Here is a 21,693-nt window from a genome sequence, read left to right as displayed (position 1 = left end):
TCACATTTCTCAGCTTCCCTTCCTACAGGTTTCAGGCAGAGGCTTTGAGTCTGTTCACATGAGCAAAAGCTGCTCTTGAATTTGTAGTCCTCAATATTTCAAAGTGTGGGGGCATTCACTAAGAATGTCTTCCTCCAATTTAAGGTAACATTTAAACAAATACATCACACTTCAATAAAAACAGATGTTCACAGGGTTACAATTCTTGTCCAGGCAAACACTTACTAAAAGATGGAAGCAGAGATTCCACAGAAGAGTGTTTTCAGAGCAGAGATTGTATTATTTATGGGCAATACACTGCCTCTTTCCAAGTTCTGATACATGCTAAAAGTAGAGGGTTTTGATCCCATAAAGTATCTGTCTTCAAAGAACCATCACAAAACAAGTCTTATTATTTCTGTCTGGAAAACAGCAAATCCAAGTTATTTCTCTAAACAAATGCAACTCATCAGTTCACTTTCTTTCAGGTCCCAGGCTGGTATTTTGCTCTCTTTTAGTGATTATTTTTCCATTTGCCTATTCTCTCATGTATGTACTTAATCATTTGTATTTGTAAGAAGTGGTGACAGGAAAAGAAGAACTCTCTGGTGTCTTGCCCACACACAGATTTCTAGGGTGGAATTAAGTTTAAGATTACAGCTCCTAAATGACCCTTTAGTGAAATAATGAAGTTTCAGTTATTTTTTTACTGCTATCAAAATACTTGGACATAACCTTTTACTGTTTTTCAGATTGGTTACCTCAACCTTAATGAAAGGGGAAAGTTAGAAATCTCCAAAAGTGAACAGAGGTCCAAGCAGAGACAGAAATAAATGCCTGTTGGGACCAGAGAGTGCTGCATTATTTTGCAAAGACACCACACAATTAATGGTGTTTGCCAGTAGCCTGTTTGGCATGAGAAATACATTGCTTAGTTAAAAGATCCTTCCCCTACCCCAAACGAGGCAGAAACAGCCTAAAACTCCAAGGAGGGTGACCAGAGGAGGTGCATCTGAGGCAGTGGCCAGCCCTTCCTAGGTGGCCAGGGTGGGAGGAGAGGGAGGGATGGGTCCCAGCTGCACGGGGCTGCAGGAATCCGGGGTGAGGAGGTTAATGACCTGACATTGCTGCCGTGCTGCTCCTTTGTGCCGGGCCTCTGCAGAACCCTGGATGGGGAGCATCTTTCTTACAAACAGCTCCCTTGCCTCTTCCAAAACCTCAACCTAATCCCAGCAGCTTTTGTATGAAATGAGCACTTTTCGTGCTAGTTAAGCCGTAGGGTTTCTGGTTCCAGTCAATGTTCATTCAAGAGGTTTGTTTTTTTGTGGGAAAGAAAAAAGCATAGGAAAAGTTGTGGAAAAAAGGAGTGACGCTATTGTTGATGCAAATATTAAGTGAATTTCATTCTCTCTGTAATTTCTCCTGGAGTTCATGATATCCCAGTTATGATAAATAAAGCTTCCTGGTTGCTGGGTTCAGCCTTTATGTCTGCAGCTGCATACAGGCAGCATGTTGCTAAAATTACTTAAAGCATTCTTTAAGCTGTTTATCAAGGAGGGTTGCTTTCTTGGAGATTTTGTATAACAAATAGTTCAGCGCCACCTCAAATTTGTTGTTTAATTCAAAACTGACACTGCAGAATTTTACATGTTTTGAAAAAGGCTTCAGTACTGGACATCGAGTTTCATGTTTAATATTACATTTTAATAATGGGCCACCTTTCTTTTATAATAGGATTATTTTACAGATGAAAATAGAGTACTAAAAAAGGACCCTCAACAGGATTACCATCTGGAATATGCCATGGAAAACAGTACACATACAATACTGGCTTTTAGCAGAGAGCTGCACACTTGTGACACAAATGACAAGAGCATAACGGTAAGAGTCTCTGACTATATGTGGAGAGATGAAGTAATTAACACAGGATAAATGTGTGTGTGGTTATTAAGCTGGTAATTAAAATGTCTTTTTTAGTAAAAGGACAGAATTAGAGAAATTCAATTTCCAAAATATCTGTTTGCTCAAGTAAATTACTTGTGCTAGTTTTTTTAAACTATTATATTTAAATTTTAGTTTTCTTTGGTTTTTGTACTTTATTACATTATGTTCTGTAATTTCTAATGAATGTACACAGGATTGAAAGAGATACTTATGAGCCATCAAGTCCTATATGCCTTGTTATAACCATTCAAGAGAGGCCAAATTGAGAAATACTTTTAACATTCTGCACTAACTTGTAATTAATCTTAAAAACATATTTTTTAAAAAATTTGGAGAATATATATTTAAAGGGTCTGTTTGCTTTATTTCTTTATTCAAAATTAAAAGTGAAAAAATGATATGGTAAAACTTTCCATGGTAAAATAATTTTCATGGTAAATTCTTCTGTTGCCCTAGGGATTGCTGTGCTATTTCCTAAACATAATCTTAAATTACATGAATCTTATGACCTTGGTATTGGAAATGACAGAAAGGTTAGAGAGATTTGCAGGGCTTTCTATGTTTACTACTTCTTTTGGAAGCATTACTAGAGGAATAAAGCACTATATTCATTATCTGTGTTTTTACAATATATGCAATTATAGCAACATGAGAGGCTGAAAATGCAGGAAGCAAACCCCACCTGTATAAACCACCAGTTTCCCAGGCAGTCAGTGGATCTCTGGTTTGCACACCTGCTCTGAATTCTCAGTGTAATTTAGCATTTTGAGACACTTCAGGATTTATTATAGCACTTTGTCTCAAGGGTCATTATTGTAATCTGAGAATGGTTTATAGAGAACTGATCTGTGAAGTGGCTGTAGATTGATTTTTAAGATGTAAATCTGTTCTGTAATTGAATGTTAATTTTCCATAATATCTAAGGACAACAATTCACTGAAGGTATTCACATCTTCACAGACTTGAGCCTGGAAAATGTCTGTCGGGGAAACATTCTGGTTCCTGATCAAATACGTAACCTCTCTAGAGAAATGTTTGTCATGCATTTAGCTGGTTACTTCTTTATGAGTCTTTTCTGCCATTTGAAGATATGATTTCAGTTCACAGCATTAGGGAAGGAGTCTTTCAGAGAACAATTTATTTTTCTGTGTAATTCCAATTAACCCACTAAGTATAAAACATTATTTATTTCGAAGGCCAGATTGTGTAGGTAGACGACTGCTCCTCTGGGATACATTGTCTTTGCTTAAATACACCAGCGTCACAGCTATTGTAGGAATTATAGGAACTGTGTAAGGCAGATGTTGCTCCTATCCCTTGTGGACATTCTGCTTTGTTTCTTCAGGAGAGCACAGTGCGGGTAATATGGGCCTACCACCACAAAGATATGGGAGAAGCAGGGCAAAATTACCATGGATCAAATCGTGGTACAAAGAGTCTGCGTTTGCTGAACCCTGAGAGAGAGGAAGTCTCTTCTGCCTCTTTGCCATACTTTGACTTGACAAACAAAGACGTAAGTTACTCCCACATGCTGTAGGAACCTACATGCTGTAGGTTTCTGTGGAGACGGGAATAAGGTGGCAGCCAAAGCCTTGACTCACACAACGAGTTGTGTGACTTTTATGTATAGATTAGACATAAGGAAGAAATTTTTCACTATGAGGTCGATGAGGCATTGGAACACGCTGCCCAGAGAAGCTGTGGATCCCTGGAAATTTTCAAGGGATGGGGCTTTGAGCAACCTGGTCTAGTGCAAGGTGTCCCTGCCTAAAGCAAGGGGATTGGAGCTGGATCTGGACCTCTGAGGTCCTTTCCAACCCAAACCATTCTGTGATTCTATGATAATACTGTGTTTGTGCCCTTTTTATTAAGACAGGTGCCTGTACCAGACAAGGACACAACATACTGGTGCCAAATGTTTAAGATTCCTGTACAACATGAAAAGCATCACGTGACAAAGGTGAGTGATTCAGACTCAGAAAATTTAGAGGAATTTAGATAATGATTGCACTTCAAATCAGTTCTTGCACTTTTAAAGTTTTTTTCACTGCTTACTGGAGGGAAAACAAGACCTCTTTCTGTATTCACAAATATGGATCAAGTGTTTGTGTATGTGAGCCCAGAACCCGGCTCACGTGTGCCCTGCCAACTGCCCTGAACAGTGACAGAGCCTCTTTGTTGCAGTTCTTTTCTTCTTCATGAGGTTGAAAATTATTTCTGTCTGTAAATATTTCTGGCAAGGACTAAGTAAAATTGTCTAAAAGCACGTTACATCAAGTTTTTACTTTTATATAGGAATTTAATTAATTTCTTTTAATAGATAGTAATTTTCAATTAAAAAATAATTAAATGGTGATGTTTCAGGTTCTTATTTGATTCCAGTCACCTTTCTTGTGATGACCAATGTGGAGCCAGGATACATCATAAGAGCACACACCAGTATTTTCAGCAGTTTGAAACCTAAATATTACTTCAAAAAGAGATGAACTTTGTCGTTTATTTAAAAAATAATGAAAATGTGTGAATAAACATTCACAACAGGCTCAGCAGGATCTTAGGTGACTTGAAAACCCACGTGCATAAACATGTTTTCCTATAACACATTTTGTAACTTTTCTTTCTGTTTTAAATTGAAGGCTTTAGAGTGCTGAGGGAAAGATGATTCTCACATTTCTCCCCAAAAGCAATATACTGATGACCTTAAGAAATAACAAATTCTTATTTTTCTAATATGCTGAAGATAATACAGTGAGATAGTTCTGGCCCTCATTTTACCTTTCTTTGAACCCACAAATGCATGGTGTAGATTTCTGTTTCTTCTGTTTTGTTACTATTGTCAGTGATATTTCTTCAATGCATTCAGTAAGACTGAAATTTTTAAATAATTCAGAGAACTTTAACATGTGATCTCAATGTCTGTATGATAAATACCTATAATTACTCTGAAATATTTCATGTTTCTACACTTTATCAGAATGAACAATTGCAAGGCCCAAATTTCTGCCTTCAGGTTCTTCAATCACATTTGAAATTTGTGACAGCTACTTTCACTGTATGAAATGGAGAATTTGCTTGTGTTATAATATGTATGTCAAGATCCCTAGTTTTCTGCTTTGAAGTGAGAGACCTTCAAAATGGTAGTATCAGAATCAATCTTCCCGTGTTAAATTTGTTGGAAGTTGTAGGTATTTGCTGCTCTGCTAGAAAAGTTCCCCAGAAGTATTCATTATTTATAATTTCTAATTTTATTTTCTAAATGCTTTACATGACTAAACATACAGTTTCTCAGTCTTTAAAAAATAGCGTTTGGTAGAAGCTAAAACAAGATTTTAGCTCAGAAATACTGGTTGATTTTTCAGGATAATTTTATATTCTTTATTTTTACAATCATGGATAAAGTTTTAGAAATCATGTTTTCAAATCAGTATATTTTTTATAAAATTAAAAATTAGAGTAGAGCCCTCAGTGATTTTCCATCTTCTCAAAAGCAAAAAAATTTCATTTAGTTGCTTAAAAATTTTTAGGGAGAGAAAAATCAATACAGAAATAGAGTAGATTTAAGTAGGAATACTTAGCCTTTCTTTTCAGGGCACAACTTTTATTTTCCTATAAGTGACACTTTTAGATGCCACATAGAGGGTTGTTGTGGAATTGTATCTATGTGCTCTTGCAAACTGATTAAACATTTCCTAAAGCCTACTGATGCACAAAGGATGGGGCTTATGGCTACTGGGGAAGATATTAGCTGTGCAAACAGAGCTTGAGTTTCACAAAGGGGAGGGCGGATGAGCTCTCTGCCCTGATCAAACTGTCCGGGTTAGTTAAATACTTACATAGATGTTGATTCTGGATTCCCTCTGTAGCACAGTTTTCGCACAAACCTACACATCTCATTTTTACAGACAGAAAAAAAGAGGTGTTGACACGGTGCAAATTTGTCTGTGGCATAATTTGGTCAACTTCAGCAGTGTACATGTGATCTGGCTGTGGCCATTTCTGTGCTCCTGTATGGTTCTGTGGAGTGCTGAGCTGCTCCGTTTGGCACTTGCTGGACAATGTGTGCCACCAACAGTGTGCACTTAGCTGCACTGGTGTGTAAATCTGATGGGGATCTGGGGTCTCAGGTAGGTGCATCAGCCACAACTGGAATTTTTTTCCTATGCTCCACTGTTCTCTGTCATTTCTTCCTTCTTGAAAATTGTGCTGGAGCACTTTATAGCAAAGTACTACTTAAAGATCAGTTTTATCCTGAAAGCATGATGTTTCAATGACAGAAACTGAAAAAAAATTAGACCTGTCATTAAAGGTAGAGGTCAAGACTTTTAATTGTCTCTGGTTAACAAATACCAGATTCTGAATTTAAAAGGATTTTTTAATGTCTATTAAAGATACATTATTTAAAAAAATATTATCTTTAAACCAGAATATTTTTAAGGTATTTACAAATATGTTTTGCGGATACAATCTAATGGTGCCAAAGCTGGGTACCTGATAACACATGGGTCTTAGGGTTCACCTGCAGTAGTGTTTTAGTTTCTTCTGTTTGCACAAGATGAAGAATAACTAGTGCAAGAGATCTCAGTATTAATCAAAGATAAATTATGCAAGACCTTAGGTCTTTTCTTTCTCTTTAGATAATATTCATGTTACTTTCCAGGAATCACAGGTAATGGGAAACAGCATATTTTCATTGACCAAGTTGCTCTACATGATATGTAAACTGTGCTACAGATAAGATTGTAATCTTCTGTTCATCTCAGAGGTAGAATAAGGACATGGACACGTAATTTCTCCTTACGCTGCATTTACCAATGGAGAACAGATCTTCACTGCAGTAAGGGGACCCAGGCAGGTTTAGAACTTCTCTGTTAAATCTTCTTTTGTTTCACATTTCTTGCAACATTCTTCTCAGGGAAGAGATGGTGTCTTCCTACATGTCCCTACAGTGCCTTCTGTTTCTAATGCCTCCAGGAACTTCTGGAGCTCCTAATAACATGCCTGCTAAGAAATGAAATAGAATAAGACAGCTTCTCAATATCTGGACAAAATAGTGACAATAATGATTCAGGAAACAACCAAAACCTGGCACTGAGCTGGTTCTGTGGCTCTAATGGTTTACATCACTCCTCAGCTTTAAACTGCCTACCTGGCTGAATTGTGGCCCCTTAAAAATTTATTAAACTTCTATAGGGTTTCCCCCCAGAGCATTTTCTATTAACAGAACCAATTATAAGGGTAATAGGTAAATTTTGAAAATAATATAGGCAGAACAGATGAAAGGTAATAGCAGGCATTCAAATCAGATGTTTGCAGGATGGCCCTGCAGTGGTTCCAAAGTGGTGGACTTTGGCTGCTCTTCACATGGAGAGCACATGGCTGCCTGTCTGCAAACTCCTCCTGCAGCTACGTGTGCATTGACCTGTTCTGCTGCTCCGAGCTTCAGGCACTGCTGTGTGCCTCAGGCTCACTACCCAAGGGAGTTTCACTTTTCTCACACACAGAATTTAGCTAGGAGCTTTCTCAGAAGTAGGTTTCTTAGAAAATTACATTCCACTATTAGCCTAGACTTTCTGGCAATGGGTTTAAGACTATGTCTTGCTGGGATTATTTGCAGTTCTCTGTAAGTGTTGTTATTCTGACTGGTCTTGAATGTGCCCTTTAATCACATTCCTAAAGAAAATTCTCTGGTTTCACCAACTGCACCTCAGGAAGAAACTCCACTCCCACAGGACCTCTTAGAAGGAGGGAGAGCGGGATCCACTGGTAGAGCAGACATCCAGGCAGGTCCACACACCTACCTTTGCATGAAAATGTCTGTCTCCCTGCTAAAGCCATGCTGAGGGCAGGTTCCTGGGTGGGAAGAGCCCACACAGGCAGAGACACCACTGCACCAGGCTGGGAGCAGGGCTGACAGAGACAGAGGTGATCATCCCAGGGAGCGCATCCTGAAAACGGGTCTCTGCAGTATCCTCCCCCTTGTAAATTACCTGGTTTGTCTCTCTCTTTTTGCTCATTCAGTTGAAAAAAAAAAAAGTTATTCAGTGACAGTCGACTGGATCTTTTGAAGTCTTGTCATTTTTGTACTGTTGAGATGTCCAATTTTCATGATTGTCACTGTGTGTGGATATGTGTGTGTTGACACACATCTCTCTGTTTTAACATGTTTTAAGACTATTTGCTGATAGATTTTTTGGCCTATTTGCTGGATTTATTTTTTCCTTGCTATGAGCAGGCATCATGAAGGTGTTTATCAGCAGCAAGAAAGTGAAAATTTGTTTCACATTCATGAGAAATACTTCCCAGTGTTTCAATAAACACAGATCTTGCTTTATATTCAAAGCTTGTTCTTAACTGCTTTTTCTACTTGTGGTTCTACAGATACAGCTCTTTTTTATTACTATCTTTAGTTTAGATTTCAATACTCCATGTCTTCTGTCACTTCAATTTAACTGTATTGCTTATTCAAATAACTGTATCTGCTAAGGATTCAGGACTCTGTCTTCACATTTACATCAGGTCTTCCATGTGCTTGATTGTTCTTTCTGCTGCAATTAAAAGACCTTAGGGTACAATGTTTCTTCTACTGTCTAGATTTTCTGTGAATCCTCTAAACCTGTGGTCTCCCTCTCCACCTGATAAAGTGTTTAATGCTGTGTGTAAACTGTAAATTTAGAGTATTTACTGGTGAAAGACTGGTATGGATATCCTACATGCCAGACGTGCCGTAATCTATTTGTGTGAAGCTTTTCAGCATAGCATGCCTGTGCTAGTTCCAACGCTGTAAATTTCCCTGCTATGTTTTCTTAATTTCTTTTAAAAACACTGTGTTTTCCTCAGAAAAAGTAGTTCCTCAGTCTTCATTAGTAATAATCCCCTAGTCAAAAACATGTCAAATACTGTATTTTACTCCAAGAGTAGGAAAAACATTTTATGTAAAATAAACCCTAAAATTGGGTATTATGGTAAGTTAGTTGTATCTGCATGTCTTTTCTCTAAGAATAACTCATTTTTCCTTAGTTCTAAACTTTATAGGTTGTTTCGAAACTAGTATAGTCAGAGAAATACGAGCAGAAATGCTGTGATGTGGCTGTGCCCAAGAGCATAAAATATTTCTGATTCTGGAAGAGAACTTTTTAAATGGGACATATAGTATTAGAGAGCATTTGGCATTGGAAAGGAGGATAGTAGTTGCATTTTGTAAGCTCTTAGAAGTTTTGGTCCTTGTATAAAGCAGTCCTTCCACATGCATTATTTGAACCTGCTTATGAGAGTGGTGTGAGCAGGTTTAGCTCTGCTGAAATGGGGAAGAAGCCCCACAGTGGGGATTAAGCTGTGTGGTCAAAATCCAGTATCTCTTCAGTACAACTTATGAATACTCAGGCAACTTATTAAAGACAGTAAATTTTTAGCCATCTAACCTGACTTATCTATGGGCTGAGCCAGCTGCTTAATTGACCTTACTGTGGCAAAACTCGCTGTTGGTATCATCCTAGAGGAGTTGTGAGAAATGTATGAGCTCAGTCATCCTGTGTATGGCTCAATCTCTCTCTCCACTGATGGATGAGAGAACCCAGACCACCAGCCTGTGTTAGATAAGTAATGCCCAGATGAATGAATCAGGGGAGATATATTTCTGCCAAAAAGGTCAGGGGAGAGAAGAGACTGATAAAAGCAAAAATTGCGAAATATTACTTTTTTTTTTTAAATTTGCTGGTGGGAAAAATGATCTTCTCTCAACCACAGCTCTGTGTAATTTTTTTGGCACTAAGCCTATGATGTGACTAGTGAAACAAGCTAATCATAAAAGCAGGAAAAAATGTAATTATTTAGCATTAGCTGAGAAGTGTTACATTAGGCACATTTTTATATCCGCACTAAAGTTTTCCATTGCTGATGTCCTTAGAAGAAGGAGCCTCTTTTCAATTAAAGAAAGGCCTGTATTAGAACACACCAGCAGCTGCCAGTTAATCTTCATGTTCTGCTTTGAGACAAACTGATAAGGAAGTAAAAACCTCCAAAAAACTTGTTGCCACGGGTAACTGTGCTTTTTGACAGTGGAATGCTTTAGTAATACCAAAGACCCCAGTGTGAAAATACAAAGGGACTCCAGTTTAAGAGACTGATTGATTGGAAGCCAGAAGGGCAGCTTGTAGCCTGCAGTACCTAAATGAGGGCACTGATTTTTAACTTGAGTGATAGCAGACAGTAACTGCTTGTTACTCTCTGGCCTGAACTTTTACATTTTGCTAAATGTGATAACTCTAGCAAATTGCATCATGCAGCCTGACAAAAACAAATGTTCTATATTTTCCCATGTATTCCTGTACAAAGCAATTTCAGCCCAAGTAAATTAGATTGGCAACCAAACAATCATCTTACGCTGCAGAGCTTGTAAGCTATCTGCCCTTTGATCTTCAGGGCTGGCTCTTTGGTGCAAGCCTGAATTGGCCCATTAGGCTTTCCAGTGCTAAGATTCATGTAACTGAACAGGCCAAAAATTAAAATTTCCCAAGCACTGTCTGAGGAAATAACAGAAATGCATTATTCTCTCATATTCTGCTAAATTATTTCATATGCAAAATTGTTTAAGGTATTATTCCATTATGTGACCACAGATTAAATTATATATGACCACAGATTTTGCTGTCCTACCAAACTTTCTATTTCTTACATATTTTTATTTTGCAGTAGTCTTCTTTCATTTCACTTGTGTATCTTAACTTAAAGAATTATTAAATTATGCAGTTATTGCTGCATTATTTATTCCATACTTGACATGTGAAAATAACCTACTTCTGTCATCAGCAAAGTTGAATGTCTAGTTCATTTAATCCATTTTCTTCGATTTTTGCTTTCTAAATAAAAACAACATCATCCATTATGGCAACGTATTGACCATGCCAGCAGATGGTAGGAAAATATGTGTGCTGTGTGATTTTTTTGGTTAAACAAAAGTCAGATGACAGCAGCCTTTTTTTAAAATGTGACCAAAAGTAAGCATGGAAAAGGGGGAAGTACAATTTTTGTGAAGATCTCTGAGTTTTACCTCCCAATTTTGAGAGAATTTGTGGGGTGATCAGGAGACCATTGTGATTTGTTAACCCCATTTTGTCTTTATTTTTTTGCCTGATCCTTAGCTTTATATATGATTTTAAAGTAAACCTATGACTAGGCGATGCACTGAAGAGATAAGAAAATTGTCTGCAGCCAAACATCCAGCACTTCTTATCATAGCAGGCAACAAAAACTTCAGAGCACCATTTGTCCTTAGATGAGCATCTTTTGTGGGCATACCAGAACAGCAGGCTCATTGGTAGTAAAATCTCTCTTGATGGGGCTTGTATGGATGGATCACAAAACAAACCTAGCTTGGTTCTGCTAGCATCTTGGCATTGTTTCTGAAGATCAACCTTCTAATTCAGACAAATCACATTGTAGCAGCATCTTAAACAAATTTTCAATAAGGCAAATTAAATTGCTCCAGTGGTATTTCAATGGGACAGAACTATCTATTCCCATCTAATTGAAGTATTTCTCTTCAGTACCAATCTTCTAATCTGCAACCCCAGCTGGTAGTTTCAGAAAATGATAATATATGACTCTCTCCCTCTTTGCTTTTACTTGCAGTGCACAGTAGTCACAGCTATGAACAAAGCATAGATGCATAAACTCCACATTAGTAACAGGGGAAAAATAGACAGACAATGGTCAGAAAAGGACTCTCCACCATGTCCACACATAGCAAACTGTATTGGGTTTGCATGGCTATGTTTTGGTGGCAGGAGGGCTACAGGGGTGGCTTCTGTGAGAAGCCACCAGAAGCTTGCCCCATGTGCAGCAAAGCCAATTCCTGGTGGCTCCAGGATGGATGCTCCACTTGCCAAAGCTGAGCCCATCAGAAATGGTGGGAATGCCTCTGTTATAACAGATCTAAGAAGAAGAAGAAAAAGAAGAATTATTGTGCAGATGTAATTGTGGCTAGTGAATAGCAGAGAGAGAAGAGGAGCAACTATTCAGACCCCAAGGTCACAGAAGAAAGAGGCGTACTGGAGCTGAGATTCTGCTGCAGCCCCTGGTGCAGACCATGGTGAGGCAGCTGTGCCCCTGCAGCCCATGGAGGATGACAGGGATGCAGAGATCCACCTGCAGCCTGTGGAGGAGCCCGTGCTGGAGCAGGTGGATGCCTGAGAGGAGACTGTGACCCCGTGGGAAATGTGCTGGAGCAGGCTCCAGGCAGAGGGCTGCAGGGCTATGGAGAAAGGAGCCCACACTGGAACAGGTTTCCTGGTAGGATTTGTCACCCTGTGGAGGACCTGTGTTGGAGCAGGCTGTGCCTGCAGGACTGCATCCTGTGGAAGAGTGACCCACTTGGAGCACTTTGTGGAGAACTGTTGCCCATGGGATGGACTCACATTGGAGAAGCTCATGGAGGTCACCCATGACAGGGACCCCCCACTGGAGCAGGAGGAAGACTCCTCTCCCTGAGAAGTGGGAGAAACAAGGTGTGATGAACTGACCATAACCACCTTTCCCCTTCTTCCTGCACTGCTGTGACCTTTCCATTACTGTGACTGAAACTGCTGGGTCTGAAACTGTGTCTGTCTGTTTTATGAAGTGCCAATCACAGTTTTGGTTTCTAGAGAATTGCTATGGTATAATATTAATGCAGACTTTAAAAGAACCATGTAATCTGAAAATAGCCCTTATTGTGTGACTTCCTGCATGTGTTGATGGGTGATGAAGTCCTGCAAAAGGGTGTACCATGATCTGACACTGGGTGAAAAAATTTGGAAATAGTATTAATGTGATTGTTACTTAACTGTTTATTTGTAAACCCTCTTATGTTTGTATATTAACCCTGCAGATATAAATTTTTAGAGGGTTATGAGCAATAGTTCCCGAGTGTTGCTCTGGAGGCTGTCATGTCAAAATCAGGAGCCCTGTGCTTACTTTATCCCCTGCTTTCTGTTCAAACTGAAGGCGCCAGGGTGTGCAGGTTGGTGCCTCCTCTGGGAGCTCAGTGTCCAAACACCTAAGGTTTTTCTCACATATGGTCCTTTTTGGTAGCCCCTCACAGAAGTCAGCGTGTCATTTTCAGAAAACGTGTTTCCTGGTAGTGTACTTCTGCGTGTGCAAAACAAGAAAGGGATGTGCTGTCAATTCTCATGTGTTCTGTCTTCAGGCAGAGCTGCGCGCTCACTCGCAAGCAGGAGGAGGAAAGGTGTAATGTTATTTTAGCTGCATGATCGAATGATTGTTTTGCAGTTCTACAATAGAATCAAAACTTCTGCCGTTTTGCCCTCAAAGAAATAGGCATTGCTGTGCAAGAATGGTGATGCCATGAGCAAATGGGAGCACCTTCGCTGACTTTATTATTTATACTGTTCAAATTGTACGTTCCTCTTGAATAACTAAAAACTCTTTATTGGCTGCCCACTTTGGCCTTAGACCTGATCCATATTTGGTTACATATTACTTTATTATGATACTGTTTTCGTAAGGAAGTAATGATGCTCATGATTAATTGCCAATTAATTCTGGTTGAAGTGTGTCATCTGTGTTGAGAGAATATGGTGATTCTGAAGACCACAACCACTGCCAGTGACTCTGCTGCTTAGGAGTACATTGAGTGTACTGCCAGGATGCTTAACCAAAAGAAACATGTTTTTACTTGACCTGAGCTTTTTATGAGATTTCTCCTCAGGGTTATACTTCTTAACTATTAGTAAATGCATTATCTTAAATCTTCAGGCGTATGTCAGGCAGAAACAATGTTTTATTGGTATTTCTTTGAGCTAAACTTCTTTTGGATTTAGTCTAAATTGCTGTCTTTAAAGTCTGAAACTCTTATGAGTGGAGTGGCAGAGTTCCCGGTAATTAATTAGGAATAAAAATTTAAGAATGGGCATGATAACAGAGAGAACAAGAAACCATCTCTAACTCTCATTTTTAAATGTTTGGGCTTATTGTTTATTATGTTTTTTGATTCCTCTTTCTTTATTAAAATATGTAAGTTGTTCTGCAGAAATTCTGGATATACAGTGTAATTATTAGTAGGACTATATGGGGATGGAAAGATTTATGTAAATTTAGATATCTATCCTTCTCTCCAAGCTAAAAGCACAGCAACCCTTAAATTTTACCTGACAGTTCATGTTTTTTTCCAATAAAAATTCTAAAGCTTAAAACAGAGGTATGGTAATTACTTTTTAATGCTGTATAGAAATAAAACCTAAATAAGAGCCTTCATTGAACAACACAGTCACAGAGTAAACAAATCCTTTTTTTACACCAAGAACAGGAAATATCTGTGCTTTGAATAAGATTTTCTGTTCATGTGGTAAAGATCTTTCCTCCTCAGTTATGTTAGAATTTTTATTCTACGTTTAAAAGAGTACCCAAAACCAGGTAAGCCCAAATGCCAACAAGACAGTTTCAATCAATTAATCAATCAATCAATCAATCAATCAATCAGATAACATTGTTATTTCAAATTAAAATTATTATTTGAATCTTACTTTGGGGGAGGAAAAAGCCCTCCACACATGTTAAATACAAATCACACAAATTTCAATGCCTTAGAATGCATAGAAGTTTCAGTCTGGAAAAGTTCCATCCTCCAAGGAAACCTTACCTAATCACATTATGAGATTAGGGCTGGTTTCTGGTTCCTGGGCCTTTTTCTTGTCTACATCTCTGTTTTTATTCAAATACAAAAATCAAGAGCTGTCACTAAATGCTCAGGTTAGATTTGTCTCCAGCTTGAAGGTATGAAAAATGTGTATGAGAATAATTTGGTTTCACATTTTTACCTTTGAAAGGCAATTCAAGTTAAACAGTAATGCTCCCAGTTGTACCTCAGGAGTAATTATCCCTGATGACCATGAGGGAACAAGAAGCAGTAGCTTTGCTCTATTTCCTGCAATTAACTCACCAAAATATACACCTTTCTAAGTGGCACAGTATAAACTCAGAAGCCCTTGGAATATAGAATGATTTAAAGGGATTAGTTAGAGGTGATGACTGAATTTAGGATCTGGATTGTACAGTGAGGAAAACAGAATGAGCACTGTATATAAGCTGTGTATATTCAAATGATCTCAGGAAAGATTCAGCAGCTAGTCCACGCTAGACTGCAGCCAGCTGAGCACTGGAAGTGTCTCTTTCAGCTCTAACTATTCTGTGGCATTAATTTAATGCTTTCTGACAGGTGGGGTAGGGTAGAGGCATGGGGAGGGTGGTCCCTGCCTGACCCCAGAATGCCTTAACTCTGGGCTGAAAGACTGCAGCAGATTTGTGTCCCAGATGTGACTCTGGTGTAGGCAGGGTCTCCTGGTAATAGTGAGGGAGCTGTTTGGTTGTTGGTGCTAAAATCCTGCTCCGCCCTGCAGCCGTGGACTTCAGCATCTACCCCAGCCTAGAGCCATGTTTCCAGCTCTTGTTTTAGCTCAGCACACCTCTGGGTTTTGTGCAAGAAACAGTGTTAGGCAACAAATGTCTGGTGGTTTTCTTTCAGAATATTTATAGGAAATTTCTTTCAGAATAATTATAGGCTTTATTTATAAAGCCATATTACTGAGAGTATTTTTCCAGAATACATAGATTTATTTTTCTGAAAAAGACCTAACTTTATAAAGCCAAATATTTTAAGAATTTGCTTTTCTGAAGAAAAATCTAAAACCCTAAAGGTGATGTTTTAGATAAATATTTGTTCATTTCACAATGACACTTTAAAAAACTCAGAAAAAATCTTGAAGAATTCTAATGAGAAGAAATCATGTCACCCTTTGATAAAGTTTTCTAAGTCAGATAATTTTTTCATATATATGCTTGGTACACATTTTCAAAAGAAGTACAAAGACCAAAGTAATCAGTAAGCATGTAATAGTTCTTCCTGATGAGGCATACAGGAAGCAGAGACCCTAAAACTTGGTCTTTTGTGAAAATTTTCAAGTGAAGTCAGCCAGTATTCAGTTTCACAGCCATCACTTTTTGCACTGAGTTAATCAGAGACATGGCAAGTTCATAGAAATGAATTAACCAACCACAGACTAGAAACTCTCCTAGATGTAGTAGTGGTAGCATAAAAATCAAATTTTTACTCTCCATTTTGAGACTAAAGAATTGCATTTTCTTTCCTGTGTCACCACTGTCTACCTACATGAGGTGTTGTGTAAGGCCTTATTCAGAATAATTTACTTGGCAATATATCATACCATCGTGTCTTTAAAGTGCAAGAATAATTTGGAATTGCCTGTTTGAGCCAGGAAAAAAAAATCGTTATTTTCTTTGACATTTTAGTGCAGAAACATTGCTGCAAGCAGATCAGAAACCTGTTGCTATTTCTAGATATTAAAATAAAGTCAGGGTTTTTTTTCCTGACATTTGGTGGGCCATATTTTCTAAATAGGGACACTTTGGTGAGACTATGGATATATTTTAATAGCTTTTATCATTTGCACAAGCAGGCATAAAGAACAAATCATGTTTATTACTATCAAAGAAATCAGAGCAAAAAAAAGAGGTAGAAAAACAGGAATAAGCAAAAAAAGACTTCCAGGTTTCTGGAGATGTTTTTAACTTGTAGGAAATTTAACTTCTTGGACCACTTGAACTGTTTGCATTTTCCTCCTGTTTAATACATCACACATTAGTATCTTGACCCTGCTTATCATCAGCTTGACATGCAAACCACTGTTATGTTAAAATTTCGGTTTCTTCTATAAGGAAAAAAAACCCTAAACATATGACAATGTTCAGATTGTGCATTAGATAAAGTGGTAATAGGAAACAGAGAAGAGAGGAAGAAAAATTGAGGATGAGCAGATATAAACATTTTCTTTCTTCATGTGATGTCAGCCTGTTGACTAAAACAGTTCTGTTGAAATGAGAGGTGAACAGCACACATATCATCTGGCTTAACATTATAATAACTAGATTTTTTTTTTATTTTGTATTTTTTGAATGTCAGCATTTTTGCAAGTCCCTAAGAGATTCAGTACCATGAAGGGAGCTCTCTAGAACCTCTCAGCCTGCCTGATAAGTACAAACCAATCACCATGACTGTAACCCATACTTTTGGTTGCAGAAGGCAGTACCTTCACTTACATTTGAATGTGATATATTTTAAATACCTCCTTTCTTGGGAGCCCTGATTTGAAGTGCTGGGGGTTTATAGTACATCTATTATTTTTTACCTCTCGTAGTGGCAGTGTGGTTCATGTATGTCAGTTGCTCAGTTTGAAAGACTTTTTGGCCAAACTTTCAAGAAGGGTGAGAGAAAGAAGCAGAAAGCAAATGATCATGAATAATAAATCATGGTCTTCTTCCTGCAGGTTTCATGAAAAACAGGAGAGGTTGTGCCTTTTTGCATGCACTTATGGTTTTGCAATCCCAAACACTTCGGGCATTTTGATGTAGAGTGGATGTAGGGCTTTTGTTCTCCATGCCTCTGGCAGTTAGGAAATGTCAAGCAGAAAATGCACTTTGCCTGCAGGGGAAGAAGTCACTGAGGTGCCCGGTGGTGCAGTATCTCTGCAGGCTTATTCACAGCACAGCAAAGAGATGAACCTTGACAGCTGGGTCTTCCTTGCATGTCAGCAACAGTGAAAATTCCAGAGATGATCCTCAAAGAATGAGGTAAAATGGGGAAGATAGGTAGTTATATGCATGTTCCATTTTAGTCTCCTTTCAGTTTCTTTCCTCCTTGGCTAACAAGAGGCTGGTAGGAAGTGACAAGGACAGAGGAAGGAAATACATTTCAAAGTCACAGGTTTCTTCATAAGTAATGAAAATGAAAGGTGGATTCCCATTTTCACTACATGCTATCTAAATTACTCAATTATTGCTTATCTTATTGCTTGGCTCCAAGTGTTGTTTTAGAGTCCCCTTGTAGTAAGAGAGCAAACAAGGCTGTGTATAAATAAGAACCCAAATAAAAATTAGCTGTTGACTTAAATTTGCAGAGTTTAATGAATATTATGTACCATGCCTGTTTTTATCCCTTTTTTTGTGTGCGTTTCACTCCTGAAGTGTCCCTAGTGTGACACTTCAAATTATTTTATTTCCATAAGTATCCTAAAAGTTGCACAAATTAACAAAACGGTCCTGGTGACTCTTCAGGGCTGGTCCCGTATCATTGTGACTGGACACCAGTAAAAGTAGAGCTCTGAAAATTTTGTTATCATTCATTGAGGCTACGAGTACTCTGGTAAACAGGCCACCCTGATCTAGATACTTAATTATAGATACCAATTTTAGCAATTAATTTTACACCTAGGACTGATTATGTGCGCTTCTGAATGCATTAATGATTTCCTGAATTTGGCCCCTTACTTGAGAGACTTAGTTGTTGTTCATCATTACTTGTAAGGCTGGCCAGAAAACAAGATTTTGTTTATTTGAGGAAAAAAAAAAAAGAGATTTGAGAATTTCCTTTTGGCTTGGAAAAACTTATCTGTACAGAGGTACTTTGTGGAAAGTCAGAGAGGAACTATGAGGCAGCCTAAATAACCAATCTATTCTATAAGCTAAAATGACCAATAGCTGAGTAAGTAGGGCAGCACTCAGCTGGGATGTAGAATGACATATTGAAACCCTTGCTCCAGTTAAGCATTACAATGGAGTATGAGATTGTATTTTTAAATTTTCTTTTCTCCTGAAGTTATCCTAGTATGTAAAAACAGTTAGTTATTCTTCAGATCAGAGAAGTGTCTAAGAGCTCTGGTCCTCTTCCTTCTCTTGTTTCATTAGCAGTAATGCTGTGAGCCTTAAGGAGCTAGCCATTAAAAGAGTTCCATGCATTTTGGAACAATGCAGCATTAATGAGATTTTCCTAAGATTTTTTGAAATAGAATTTTGACCTCTCTAATATTTTCTTTCTTTTTTATTTATATGCTATTTAAAAGGGAAAAAAGAAATTTCTCTTTAACCAGGTTGAAATAAAAATGTGTGAAAAGCATAACTTCACTGCTGCTCTTCATTGTTCGTTTCTGCATCTGAAGAATGTAAGTTTTCTTACAAGATGCATTGGAAAGATGCGTAAGGATTTGTTCTAGTTTTTGGGTTTTTTTCTTCACTAAAGAAAGCTGAATAAAACTGCTTTTTGAAATGCTGTAATTGTTTAGGTAACTGACACTAAAACCAATGACAGGATGTGAGTTTCTAATTTTGGTGATGTCCCATTGTTTTGAGGGGAAGCTGGTTTTGAAGTAGTGATTGTAAGCACAGCAGGTGTTGGGATCCTGTAGCAGCAGGCAGAACTATCACATGTTGGGACAAAAGTTCCCTTTTTTTCTTGGTAGATAGAGGGATAATATTCCCACCACCATCTTCCTGACAAACATGTACAGTATGCAGAGCTTCAAAAATCTGGAGGCACAGTCTGTTATTTAATGTATAAGCTGCCATGTTATGACTGTGTTTGGGCTCTGCAGTACTTGGATAAATATGCAGGTATGTGATGGAGAGAGGGAAGAAGCAACATCAAGCTGGAATGGATTTCTGAATCATTGTCATTCAGTCTGATATATTGGGGAATACATTCTTATTTCATGGAAAAACTGACTCATCTTCTTCAGAAATACCTTTTTTTTCCACAGTGCAGCAATTCACAATGGTGCTAATGCTAACTGAAACAGTGATTCCTGAGAACAGTACAAATGATCCCCCATGGAGTATTTCAGTCTTCCCTCCAGAATAAAACTTTGGTGTGTCTGAATCAATTGGCATCCTTCCACTGATTTCTAAGTGCAGTGAAGTGGGTTGTGCTCTTCTTAGGTGGATATGCAGGTACTCAGCTGCATCTGACCTCTCCAAGAGCCCAGCTTCAATGTACTTTGCAGATTCATGTCAGCAAGGGTGGCCTTGATGCACACAGGCTCTGGGTGCTTCCTCTTGTCCTTCCTCTTTTGTAATTGATCTAGTGGTTTGAACAAAATGCAGAGAGAGAAATTGTGTTGACAATATTTTAATAATGTAATAAACTGCTCCTGCTTGCCCCGTTCCTGTCCTCCAATAGCACATGGATGTGCCGGCAAAATGAAATGGATGCAAATTTAGGATGCATTTATATTCTTTTCCTATTTAAAGTAACCTTCTCTTTCCTAATGCTGAAATGCAATACTGCATGGCACCCTGCATCTTAAGAGTTGCATTGTCAAAGCTTTACCTGTGAAAATATTAATCTTCATCTTATTGAACTTGAAGGTAGATATGATAGAATGGGATGAAATCTTTGAAAGGAAGAGCAAGGGAAAAACTCCTTTCATTTTAATACTGTCCTCCACTGTAGAGTATGATCATTCTGAAATGCAAAATAATTATTTTCAGAAGTATTCATATTTGCCCCAGGGACATCATCTCTGACAGAGATGATTTAACATCACCAATCCAAACAGGGAGTGAACACTTACATGGAAATTAAATAATTTTAGCCTACACAGAAATTCTGTAGTGTAATTATACTGGGGGCACAGGAGCACCACTGAGAGCCCTCCAGCTCATCACTGCCATAAACAGGCTGGAGCACCCAACCTTTCAAGAATAACTTCATATTAATAAAGTTTTTACAACTGAGTGGATTAAAAAAACCCCAAAATCTAATTTCTTGTAGATGTCAAAAAAATTTCAAAGTCCATTTTGAGCTGCTGAGGAATGTGGGGTATACCTCTAGGCCCACCCTAGATATACAGAATTTATGGGCAGCTGTAATTTGAAATAGTACAAAAGAGGCAGAAGCAGGAATGAAAACCTCTGAGTAGTTCAGACACCAAGCTGGTTCAGCAGAACACATTTTCAGCTCATTTGTATCCCCCCTTCTGCTGGAATGTGGCTAAACAAGATTGGGCAGGGAGAGAGAAAAGTGACAGTGCACGACTAGGATGGGAGAAGAGAGAACAAGTAAGATTGTAACAGAGGTTTTGTTCAGATACTGAATGCTTTTCCTGACCCTCATAGATGCACTTGGGCAGAATGAAAATTTTGGAAACTTCACTCCTTGAGTTTGCAGAGTACTGGGGTTACATCTCAAGCTAGGTACAATGTAAAATTGAGTCTCCTCTTTTAAAATGAAAGTACCGTAGAATTTTTAGTCCTGTCTTCATACCTGCATTGAAATAGTCACACTGGGATATGTTTTTTTTTTTTTCATTTAATTTTGCCATTGACAGGTCAAACCATTGATCCAGAAAGGCCACGAGAACCTGGTGCACCACATCCTCCTGTACCAGTGCAGCAGCAATTTGAATGACAGTGTCCTGGACTATGGACATGAGTGTTACCACCCCAACATGCCAGACTCCTTTCTTACCTGTGAGACGGTCATTTTTGCTTGGGCCATTGGAGGAGAGGTAGGATGAATGTCTGTCAAGCATGGTTCATCAGTGGGGCTTTTTGAGGGTGTGTATAATCATGAAATTTGTCCCTAGTATATTAGTGATTACTCAATCTGTCTGTTTTTAAGGGTACAGGATCAGGGTCCCTAAATGCTCAGCAGTGAGTCCTCAACCTCCTCTTGGTCTTTCAAGTATGTAGGGCTGTGGTCATCCTGAGTGACAACCCAAAAGTAATGAAAATACTCGAGAGGGAGTTGATGCCTTAGGGGAGAAAGATAGTTTTGGAGCATGGAAATCTCTTGCTATATCAGCTTGTCTCATCTGGCAGGGAAATACAGTGCCTCCAGCAATGACCAATATCTGCTACCTGTGGATAATGACAGAAAGAAAAGCAGTTCTTTAGGTGGATTCATAAAAGACACAGAGGCACAACTCT

At 38.4% G+C, this 21,693-nt stretch overlaps 1 protein-coding gene across 1 annotated transcript in view; it reads left to right on the top strand.

The window, feature by feature from the left end:
* Positions 1 to 21,693, top strand: part of MOXD1 (monooxygenase DBH like 1) — a 49,954-nt gene that overhangs the window by 11,397 nt on the left and 16,864 nt on the right. Inside the window, exons 2-5 of the mRNA XM_084202740.1 lie at positions 1,714 to 1,860; positions 3,269 to 3,436; positions 3,800 to 3,883; positions 21,093 to 21,272. Coding sequence (XP_084058866.1) covers positions 1,714 to 1,860; positions 3,269 to 3,436; positions 3,800 to 3,883; positions 21,093 to 21,272 — 579 coding nt within the window. The remainder of the gene's footprint in view (positions 1 to 1,713; positions 1,861 to 3,268; positions 3,437 to 3,799; positions 3,884 to 21,092; positions 21,273 to 21,693) is intronic.

The sequence above is a fragment of the Fringilla coelebs genome (genome assembly GCF_963513975.1).
Source record: "Fringilla coelebs genome assembly, chromosome: 3".
Classification (NCBI taxonomy): domain Eukaryota; kingdom Metazoa; phylum Chordata; class Aves; order Passeriformes; family Fringillidae; genus Fringilla; species Fringilla coelebs.
The sequence above is the reverse complement of the archived record's forward strand: the minus strand, read 5'-3'. Positions and strand labels throughout refer to the sequence as shown.